General features: G+C 38.4%; 1 protein-coding gene across 4 annotated transcripts in view; it reads left to right on the forward strand.

Annotated features, from left to right (window-relative positions):
- LOC138939339 (zwei Ig domain protein zig-8) overlaps positions 1–12013 on the forward strand; it is a 109792-nt gene that overhangs the window by 89122 nt on the left and 8657 nt on the right. For all 4 annotated transcript variants that reach the window (XM_070307027.1, XM_070307028.1, XM_070307029.1 and 1 more), the window contains one exon: positions 11822–11961. In XM_070307027.1, coding sequence (XP_070163128.1) covers positions 11822–11961 — 140 coding nt within the window. The remainder of the gene's footprint in view (positions 1–11821; positions 11962–12013) is intronic.

The following is a 12013-nucleotide window of genomic DNA, read 5'->3' on the forward strand; positions in this document are numbered from 1 at the left end:
TTAAACGGGTATGTCCCGTTAAACAAAATAAATTGCGAATATGAAGATTTTTCAACCGTCACAAAGATTGGTTCTCGACGTGGTTTCATATGATTTTAAATTCTATCAAAGTTTCCGTAATGTATTCGAATTGAAAGATAACGATAAACAAAATCGTGCATATAGGAGGACGGCGTTTAATAGATAGCGGTTTACCGAACTATTTGCACGAGGTGTAACGTGGGACGCAACAATGCGAGGTCTCTTCTTTACAAGCTGGCCTCCCTTGATGCGGGTACTAATTTACAGCTACGAACATTCCCCGAATTATATTCCGTAATAATGCAATGCTTCTCACAAAGGATTGGTATGATTTTGATAATATAAAACAAAACTTTGGCGATTCGTAAGGAAGCGGAACAGAAGAATGTAAAGGAGAGAGATTTTTGTCTGTGAAACGGAGGTGGAGATCGCTTTAACGGAAAAGAAAAGAAAGATATTATATTATACGAAGATGAACGCGACTGGTGGAAATTGTAGGTGGCAAAAGTTACGACTTGTCATAAGATATCGCGAAGACGATGTCAGAGAAATGTCGACGCTCTAAGGACTGATTCATGGAAATCGAGAGACAGGAAATTAAGAAGCCGCATGAAGAGACCGCGCGCGAGACCCAATGAAGCGTAACCGGAAGATAGGAAAAAGCGAGATCGACAATAAGACAAAAAGATAGGAAGGCGAGGCAAAAACGAGAATGCAGAGAGTTCGTTAGAATTTATTTCGTACGTATATTCGCGGGCGCATCAGCGGTGGCGTATCTAGAGTGCGGGATATTACAAGGAACGCGTTATATTCAAAATGAAGATGATGATGCGTCTCGAGATCATTCGTTCAAGTGACTTCGTTAATAGTGTAAGGAAATTGCGACGTTTCTACATCGGTCTAATGGTTTGACAAGCGACACATCTCGAGTACGCTGTAAGCGCGTGTAAGAGATTTAACGTAATAAAGATTTCTTCCGACCTCGACAAGAGGTTCTCGAGGAAAAGTTTTCGAGCAATTATCCTCAATTTGAAATTATTTGCATAATGTTGACATTACGTATAAATTTTACACAGATTTTTAGTTTTCCACGATATTTTAATGAAATGTTTCGAGAATATGCTGAGTGACATTGAGAAAGATGTATGATCTTCGGTTAAGTAAGTAATAGCCTGATAAATCTTTTGCCCCTTAATGAGGAAGTAAACGAGTGAGTTGTTGCGTGTTGCGGGTGTATTGTATGCACTGACAGAGTGACGGATGTCTCGTAAGCTTTTTTTGCTTCGCAATTGTTGTCGCGTGTTGCGGGGATTGCGACACGAACGGGATCGTGACTCGGTGCTTTTCTCTCTACGGACTATTACGGTTTGTTGCGTTACGTAATCTCATTAAGTTCTATAAATTATGTTTCTCTTAGAGTCATCGAGAGACACTAATGTATTTCACGGAATTACACGCGAAGGAAGCAATAATGAATTTTGTGCGATGGAATGACCGTGTTGTTATTGCAAGTATAATTTAGATAAACGAGATTTTTCAAAACGCGGTTGAAAAAGTTATAACGTAAATATCATGATCTTACCTCTCTCTCTCTCTCATAATTTATTCAGAATGTAAATTCCCTAAAAGAGCGAATTGCACTCGATGCATAATGCGCTAAAAGAACGATATAGTAGATTACACGGAGCAGAATAATGAATTAGCATTGGGACGATATTCATCGCGAAATATTCATTCGTGCACGATTTGCCGTAATATTCTTCAAAGAAGAGCGTGCGCCTTGAAAATCTTTCCTCGATACACGACGGAATTACAACTAGGTATGCTACTTTACACGATATCTCATCTCGCCACTCTCGCATTATGGCTGGCAGGCGCCAATTTTGCATAAAAGGGGACGACGGAGAGACGAGAACGGATTACTTAATCATGCCTGATGCTGTTTACTCTCAGAAAGAGATGAAGGCACGGCCTGGCCGAGTAACGTTCTCTCGCGATTCTCCTCGACCTTTATCGCGATGCGCCGCGTCCGAGACAGCCGAGAACGACGACGACGCCGCCGCGTCGCCCTCCGAGGAGCTGTCAGATTGAAAAATCGACCGTAGCCTTTTTTCTCGACATTTCTGGGGCGGGTGCAATTGCGAATGCCTGTCAAATTGGTATGCCGAGATAACGGCTACAACAGATGCCGCGACTTGGAACAATTCCCTTAATTCCCGGAGCTGCCCAGGCAGGCAGGCAGGCAGGGGCACTGCCATGCCATCGCGTGACATGATCTCTACCTGCGTTATTAGCGCATCGGTGCAACGGTTTATGCGCGTAAGTTAATTCGGATTCTCTGAATGCATAATATTCCGGCAATCGGAGAGCGATATCATAAGCGCGCTCGTTATGCCCGGTCATGCTTGTGCGATAGACACGCGAGCCATAATAGCAAATTTTCGATAAAACGATTTAACGCGATTTAAAGCTCGTTTCTCGTTGCTCCTCGTATCGCGCTTTATCGTAATTCGCCGACATGTGGGGAAGATCAGTATTAGAAAAATAATGAATGCGAAGAAGCGCTAGCATTATTTGCGCATCAAAGCGTTAGCGAAAATACTGAATTGCAATTGAAAAATGCTGTTTACGTTTACACGTCGGTGATGTGTTTCGATCAGTCATATGCATTTTTTTTTTATCGGAGAGATATAGCTTTCTATGAGCGAAATATTGACAGGACATCACTGATACAAATGATCTGCGCGTTAACCTTTCAGATTTGGACACGTGTGTATATTAATTATCGAAATATGACAGATCTATTTAAAGATAGCGAAATGTAACGTCAGGAATATTGACTCTTTTCATAGCAAATGCGAGAAGTAATTTTGACAGAAACGTCAGATGCAGTTGTAAAATATAAATAGTGGAATCAGTACGAGATTATACTTCTGTAGTTAAGACTTTACGAAGAGGCTGCAGGAATGAGAAAGTTTTAGAATTTACATTTTGACGTTGCGCAAACAGAAATAAGCAGGCAGGGAGATTGGCATACAAAGATGCACCGAATCGCTCTCCGATGACGAAAGTTGCAAAGAGATGGAAGGAAAAGTGTACCGATAAAAGCGAAAGGAGATACCAAGCTTTATACAATATTAACGAAAGCTTTTTGCTTTTTAAAAATTTTCAAAGATATCACCTCTATACTATTTATTTTAATTGTCACTCCTTTCCGTGACAATAAGATTGCGCGTTAAATAGAATTATTTTAATTAATTTTTAAAATAAATTTCTAAAATTGAGTTTTTTTCACGATATGTTTCAAGCGAACGTGACTTTCTCATTTCATTGCGAAATTTATTGTTTCCATCTTTCTTTTTATTTTATTTATATATTTCAGTTTAGTTAAAAAATTTGTTATATGTGATCGTAACTTGTAACTATGCGCTGCTTTTAGTTTGTTGTAAAATTCTTGTGTTGTACTCTTTTAAAGCCGCATCCTGCGGGAATAATTCGCGAAATGTCGCAATCATATATTCGGTACATTTGTTCTCATTCAAAAGTTTTGCGCATTAAATCGTGCAGAGCCGCGGTAAAAGTTTGGCCAATGCTTCGAGATAATGGTAGGTGGATTATTCGCATCGTGTTTTGCTTTTTCGGGACGAGCGTATGGTTCCGTTGACATTGAGTCTCGTTTCGATCAAACGCGAATTCGTTGAAACCGGTTGTGAAACGTTGGGCAAATGTTTTGATTTTATTTTAGATCACTTGGCACACGAGAGAGCTAAATTAGATTCGTGCATTCAATATTTCAATCTTCCTATATGCTTTCGTTGATAATCGTTACTTCAATTTCTTTCGTTTGGAACGGAAAGGTGCAGAGAAATCGCAAGAAAGTTTCCGTTTACTTAAATAGATTTAGAGGCGTTAAAAATTGAGAGGATACTGACAAGGCGCGTTTATAACGCGCGAGAGAAACTTTGATAGATTTGCGAAAGCAATTGCACACATAATTTACTACAAGCACGTAATTTATCATATATTTTGCATTATATTTTATTATTATTTTGTACAATGTAATACTTATTACACATTTTTTAAATATATTTCTAATTTATTTAATTTATCTATGATTATATTGAGCAAGCTAATATAACGACTTATAATAAATCGAATATGGGTGAAATGATTATGCTCTATATAGTGTATATTCTGAGGTTTTCGTTACAAGAAAAATTCCTAACGATATCTCGGCAAATCTTACATGTCTTTTATAAAAAGAGTTACACGAGAGCGATATGAATGCAACGTTGGCTGAGAATGGAGGAAGATCGAAGAGGGCGAGCTTCGAGATAGCACTAGCGAGCGTGGCTTAGCACAATACGTTTCACCCTTGTCACAGGATACGCTGTAAGTGCGTTATATAATCAATGAACGCGCTCAAAATAAAGATAAAGAAGAGAAGGCAAGTAGGTAGATATAGGTGGGGTATAGGTAGGAAGGAAGGAAGGAAGGAAGGATATGCGCGCAGCCCCCAGAACGACACATCTGAGCTTGCAGCCTGCAACTTTTCCCATCAGCGCACAGCAAGACCCCGAGCTTGTTATGCGAAGCTTGAAGCATGTAACGCCAGATGCCGCATATTGGCTCACACCTGACCCAGGCCATCTGAACCACTCACCCTCCACAACGTACGAGATCGGACTCCGATCCCTTTTCCGTTTTCACGGTCCTTTCGATACCGACGTTGAATGAAAGACCTGACTTCTGACCCGACGTGTTTGTCTGCGCGTTCCGCGATTACTTCCTCTCGATCTCGTACTTCTTGTATCGGATTGGATAATTGGCCGGGATTGTAATTGCTACTTCGAAGCTAGAGAAAGCCAAAGTTGACTGTAACAAAGGACGACTCTCGCTCTGTAATTCGAATTCTTGTTCGCCGAAAGAAGACGGTATTAAATCTCCCGCAACACGAGAGAGAAAAATGAAGATAGGATATGTCGCCAACAGCAAGATAGCTGCACTCTTTTGTCGTATGAAATCTCGTCGGAGATTATTACGTTTGAAGTTTTCCCATTGTATACATGTCGAATTTTATTACAGCGCGTAACGTTGCTCAGGGAACGCGCACCGAAAATAAGTAGAATAGGTCAACAAAGTTCGCGACGCGAGTTTTCAGATGCCTCTAGTGTCTGTTTACATATTTGTTTCTTCATTTTATAGATGTAGCGCGATATAATCGCGATGCATGCAATTGTATTGGATCTATTATTTCATACACAAAGCGTCATAAAATTTTACGCTACGTTCTTATACGACGATCATATTTTTTTTCGGCCAACACAACGGGCAATTCGAATTTTTCATTAATTATCCCCGTGAATTTTCACGTTGATTGTTGGTGTGCGATTATTTTTACACGCGCTATAGCGACTAATAAAGGAGCGATGAACAATCGCGCGTAGCCGGTTAAATATGGCATTCTTTGTAAGCTTAAATTTAACGCGTTCTCTCTTTCTCTCTCTCTCTCTCTGTAGTATGCCTTCTATTTCTATCGCGGCGCTTTACAATTTCTTTTTCTACAAGAGTTAATTACCCGGCATTCTTTGAATGCAATTATGCAACAACTCTCACTTAGTTTATTATTTAGTAGCGAAAAAATCTCTCGTCAAAAATACGGAAAATATATGTATAAATATAAAGTATTCGCGTGGGCGATGTGAGTGGTATTTTAATGAGTAAATGTAGCACGGCCATTGTTTCACATTCTCGCTTACCAGTATTTCTTCATATGACATATAGAAAAACTTCTACGTTACGTAAATTATACGCGAATTATACAGATTGATACTTATTTCAGGGAATGAGTAAGACTTCCTTTTTTTTTCTTAGAGAAAAAAAGAGAGATGTGGAAATCATCTGACTTGTGACCTGAATTTTCATGGCGTTATGTCAGAAAGTTCCTCCGATAGTATGTTCGTCGACTTTTTTTACGTGTCACGATCGGAAAAAGAAGTCACGGGTACGATAAGGTATTGCGTCGTACGGCAAATCCGGGATAATCCGAAGAATTTCTACGGAGACAACACGAGAGACATAGTTTCGTTTCTAGAGGAGTATGTGGCCGCGCTTGTATTCGCGCGGCTCTCCTTATACAGACTTACCTCGTCCCATCTCGTATTTAGGTTTACGCCGCGTAAAACCTGTTTGACAAACCCGCTAAACTCGGAGAAAGAACGGCGGAAAGTGGCGGGGAGAGGGGATCTTTACAAGTTTACCTCTTCTTCTTGCGTCTTTCGTGTGAAGAAAGAGAACGCGGATGCGTTTAAATTTACGAACCGTAAACCTACGACTTGGCCGAATACGAAATCTTGAAGATAATGAAAAAGCTCTCGTCGAGAACTCGTTTAATCTGCGTTTTACGCCTTCACCTTTTATGCCCCGAGAATTAATCGGCTGCTAGCACTTCTGTGAAGTCGCATTAACACTTTTATTCCCTTCGGTGAGAACTGATCTATAAAATTATTGTTCTTGTATACAATTAAAGCCAAATTTATGATCTCTCTTTTTAATCATTTTGGAAAGATGATTTAATTCTTCGCATATAAATTTAATAAAAACACTTATTGCAAAATATTTTTATCAAAACTTTTATCAAGAGTCTTCTTTATCCAGTTTTGTGCATTTAATATGTATATATATATTTGTATGATTTATATTTATATTACACAAAAGGGAAGTTTTGTAAATATATATATATATAACCAAGTTTTATTCAAATAATTTTGATAAATCTATTTAACATATTGACCCGTTTCCATGCATGTCGTTGCGGGTATTGTGAAAACTGTTTATAGCTGACGGCGCTTTACATTCGACTAGTCTGATGAAAAGTTCCAGCGAAAAGTTTGCAATGTCTGTCCGGCCGATTCGCCGGTAAAATCCTGACGGTGGTCGGAATCGGCAGGAAGGGAATAACAAAGAAACTTCGCAACTCCCTTAAAGTCAGGAAACGGGGAGCTGCGACGAGGTTCCTCGCTCAAGATGTACGGGTTAAAGTACTGCGCTCTCAGATTTCTGACCATTAAGAAGTCCACCGAGTGACGTATTTTTACAAAGGAAAGTGCAAAAAAATCTGTTCACCATAAGCGATTTCTTTCATTTATGCATAAGTCACGAAGAGACATATAAAAAGCTTAACTTTTTTTTCTATGACGCGAATACGTTAAAGGAGACAAGTTGGAATACAATTGATAAATGAGGTTTTTTTTTTTTTATGTAAACTTCTAACAAAGTCCCTGTCACGGAAATAGGAAAAATTGTAAAATGCGGAAATTCTTGCGAGAGCATCTCTCCGCGAAAATATTAGCAATACTATTTTGTTACAATAGAGTAATCGAATTGTTCTCTCTTTTTCTTTCTTTCTTCTCTTTCCGAAAACTTGTAAATATATACGTATATATATATATATATATACATATTTGTGGACAAAATATAAGCTCTCGAATGAAATAAGTAAAATTCGCAAAGGCGAAAATCTTTTGAGCTTTGATAAAATTGTCCGATTCTGTTGAATCTAGGAGCAAGCTCTTTTCTCCGATAAAAAGAGCTGAAGAACAGAGTACTTATTGCCTGAAATGAAGAACAGAAGAGCAATGGTAGACAAAGCTCCGCCGTATAATGAATTCAGTTTGAGGATACTTTCGTAATGTGTATATCAAGGAACGTTGTTCCTTTTATTCCCCTATTCTGATTGAATAAATATAATTTATGAGATACCGAGGTAATAAAAATTTCTCATCAGATATAAGGATTTTTTCAGAAAGGAGAGATAAAAATTAGAGATAAAAAAATTTTGCTGAATAATTATCGAATTATTATGACAGCGTTTATGCTTGCGTAATGACTCACGAAAGTGCATATTTCAAACTCTTTCTTTTTTCTACCTCGTTGCGCATTCCGTTAGGTAAATTTCACACCACAATCCTTTTACGATCTTCGTAAAACCAACTGTTTCTCGGTTCTGACGTTAAAAGATGCACGTACTCAGGAGAGTGCGCGAACCGCATGCCTATCGTTTTACTCATACAACGTGCCGTAAAAAATGGAGAAAAGAGAAGAAGAGAGAATAAAATCAATGAGAAAAGAAACAAAAAAATAGACTGAAAGTTCTCTTAAATTTCTCCACACACTGCCGCTGCGAAATTCACTGCGAATCCATAAGGGGAAAAAAAGTTTCTAGGTCGAACGCGAAGGAGGTGGAGCTCGAGTGGGTAAAGTTGCGTGTGGAAGAATTTGAGGATAAATTTTGCGCTTTATGTTGGAATTAAATTCCACGGCGTGGTAAAAAAGGCCATATTTGACTGAGAGAGAAAGAGGGAAAACCGGGGAATGGTTATGTAAGCGATAAGCTGACGGCTTGGCTTGTGAGCGTGTGCGCTAAAAATCATATAAGCCAAAATGATACGTTGACTGAGAAAATGGATTATGTTGTACACAAATGCATTCTTCCCGTTAGTCTCTGTATATCGCGAAATAATACTCCAATTTCTCGTCGGCTTGACGAGAAAACCTTATTGCTTCTTTAAATTCAAATATGCAGCGGCAACACGCGAAACACATACGAATATTTTAATGATTTTTCATATATTTAGCTACGTGCGTAAAAAAAATTTATAAATTCCATTGAATGACAGTCGGGGAAGAAACAATTGTAAAAATTCGTTTATTAAGCATTGATGGCGAATATTTGAGGCAAATATTTTTAAAGGGATTTTCCATTCGCGGATATTTCGCATTCTGATTTACGAAACGATATAATCATTCGAATATATTTTTTTTTTTGCGCGATAAGTAAAGTATGAACGCAACGTCAGTGAGCGTTGCTTGATTTTCGCACACGATACGTATTTAATCTGCCATGTCACCGCGAGGGAGATTTAACCCTTCCCGTTACAAATTCTCGCCACGAGCGATTCAACGGGCATTTTTGTCAGCCAGGGATTAAACGGTGACGCGTCAACGGATATCGGGGACAAATTCGAAAACGTGCATTTCCGGTTAAATGAAATATAATAAAACAAGTGTTTATACGACTGTGCACCGCATGCGTCACGCGTGACGGATGTCTATCCCCGCGTGCGAGAGTGGTTGTTGGAACGGCAAATGGCATGTCATCTGTCCCCGGATGCCGATCGTCGGGGAAAATTTCGGTCGTGCCAGAACGACTGGATCAATGTTACGCGTGTTGCCGCACTGGCCTCCTCACGGATAAAGCGATCTCTTGCGTATGCGGTACACGAGTCGCCCTGGACATTCCGTTCATTCGTTGCCGCGAACGTGAGTTCTTTTTTTCCCTACGATAAAGTGTCCCTTTTTTTTTCCGCCTCTCTATACATAAGCTATTTTCAACATGGGAAAAGTCAAGATTGCGCATATCGATATTGTTAATTAAACGGTCGTTGATGCCTTTCACGTGACGTAGGATGTATACTCGATTCGAGAAGTGGAATTCGAGCATCTGCTTACGCGGGCCGTGACGGCGAATATGTAAAAGCCGGAAACACCGAGCGGTGTCAACGGTAACGATAACAATGTTGGCAACAAGTGCTTTTAACAGTAACGCTCGCCGCATTTTTAGGAGAGCGCTCGACGCGTTCCTCTCAAAGGATCTTGCCGCAAAGGTTCGGCGGGATGATAAAGCATCCGTGTGGTCGTCGGTTGGACAGGAAGGGATAAGTAGATGCGTCTTTCGTGGCTTTCCGGGTTATTCGAATGTGAATTCTTTAACCGACCCTTTAACATTTCCCTCTCTCCCCTCTTCTCCGTATTCTTTTTCTCTATTTTTTTTTCGACGTCATCGGCATGTCCGTCTTTTCGGTATCTTGGTTTTTTAAAATCCAGCTTTCTTCTATATAGCGGCGTTCATCTTCGCGGCGCCGTGTTCCTTTTTGTATATATACATATCCTTTTATCCCATTTTCTTTCCGAGATCTTTCTACATGCTACTTACGTAACATGCAGTGTGTTTAAAACAACCATAACACATCGTTATATATTCAAAAGCTTCAAACGGGACAGTTTATCTTTTTTTATTTTTTTTTGTCCGTTTTTTTATTTTTTTTTTTATTATATATACGCCACGGCAGTTTTTTCATCATCTCTTATATTATAATATTTTTCTTTAGCGTAACATAAAATCAATCCAATTTTTCTCTTTAACGTAATATAAAACTCGAAATAGAAAATTCTTCTTCTGCACGTAGGTTTGCGAATAATGAAATTTAATTTTGCGCGCTAAATTAATTATACGAGCAATGTTTCAAACGTAATACGAATGAGACAATGTGTGAAATTAATACGATGCTATACGTGAAGGCGTATGCAACGTACGCCAACGTTCTATTCTCTTTCTTTTTGCCCGAGATCGAGGGGTAAGAAAGCTTGGGTGGAGCGCTCGATCTGTCAAGGGCAGCTGCTGGAGGGCGAACTAGTTGATTTACGCCTTTCTTCCATCTTCTATTCTCAGAACATCCTCTTTGACTTTCCTCCGCCTTTCCCTTATTCTTCTCTTGAATGCTCTATTTCATCAGTTTAATTCGTGAAGTTAAAACGTGAGTGATCTTGAGTGTTAAGTTAGTTTCCACCTCACTACTTATACATAAGTTTAAATATGACAGTACAGATCGTCCATAGCAATTTTGTATTAATTTAATTTTTAAAGTAATAATAAAATCTATCTCGAGGTAAGAAGGCGTCGACTGATTTGTTGCTCGTGTAACTTTTGCCTCTCAAACATTTCTCTGCGCAGCCTTAACGAGTTTCTGATTCTTAGAAAGTTTCTTAGAAATGATTATATTCGAGGCTTCTATAGTTGTAAAACTCGTTAAATTCACTATAAGCTATTTTGAGCAAAGACAGAAAAAAATAATTATCTTAAATATTGTTTACACACAAATTTTGTTTTAACGAACTGAAATATATATATTTATCTATTTTTTTAATAAGTATATTTATTATTATATATATAAATATATATTAAATTATATATATATTATATATTAAAATTTATACATATATATATTTTTTTTTGGGGGGGGGGTACTACATTTTCCTTATATGTTTACGTTTTTTTAATACTTTTTCTTACTTATTTTATCTACTTTATCAGCATAAAAATGCATAAAGCAATAAATAAATTGGTGATATAAATTGCATTTTATGAGGTATAAGTTTTAGAGGATATACTTTTTGGATATATACTTCTGATAAATCTTTTTTCACGAGAAGAGGTTCGCGTTTTACAATCTTTTAGGGATTGTGTAGGATGAGTGGTTATTTTGTTTGTCTACACCGTGGTTGTGAACTGCGGAACGAATCTGTTTACTACCTAGTGCGACGGTGTGGCATAGAAAAAAAGTCTTTCGTTCGCGTGGATGATAAATTTTTGATACGCAATATCATATATACGAAATAAGAATTTTTACTAGTTGATTAAATAAAATATAGAAATATACGATTGTCCAACTATGTGTGTGTGTGTGTGTGTTTTTTTTTTGTATTGTCATATTGTATTGCCATTGTTTTGTTCCAGGCGCAGTTTTATCTTTAATCATTTCTTTTATCTGATATTACATTATTTGTTTAAGACAATTGTATCACCGCTCCCGTATCTTTTTCTGCAAAATAAAATTCTTTATCCACCCTTTTCGCACAAATAACTGTCTGAGTGAACATTCGTTCTCTATTTCGCGGTAACACGCGCGATAATGGTCACCGTTATCAAGGTTTACACGGGGCATTATGCTTTCTGTTCCAGCGTCAAGACGGACATGGGTGCAGCCGGTGCGGTATCTAGGCTCTACATTGCAAATGCGAATAAAAAAGATAGCGGGAACTACAGCTGCGCCCTGGCGAATGTAGCAGCAGTCACTATGGTGTCCGTCCACGTGTTAAATGGTATGCTTCTACCACGAACATATACTTTTGTATCTCGACACGTTATCATTAA

Source organism: Polyergus mexicanus, unplaced genomic scaffold, assembly GCF_030449975.1.
Source record: "Polyergus mexicanus isolate NDT 795.1 unplaced genomic scaffold, iyPolMexi1.0 SCAF_14, whole genome shotgun sequence".
Lineage (NCBI taxonomy): Eukaryota > Metazoa > Arthropoda > Insecta > Hymenoptera > Formicidae > Polyergus > Polyergus mexicanus.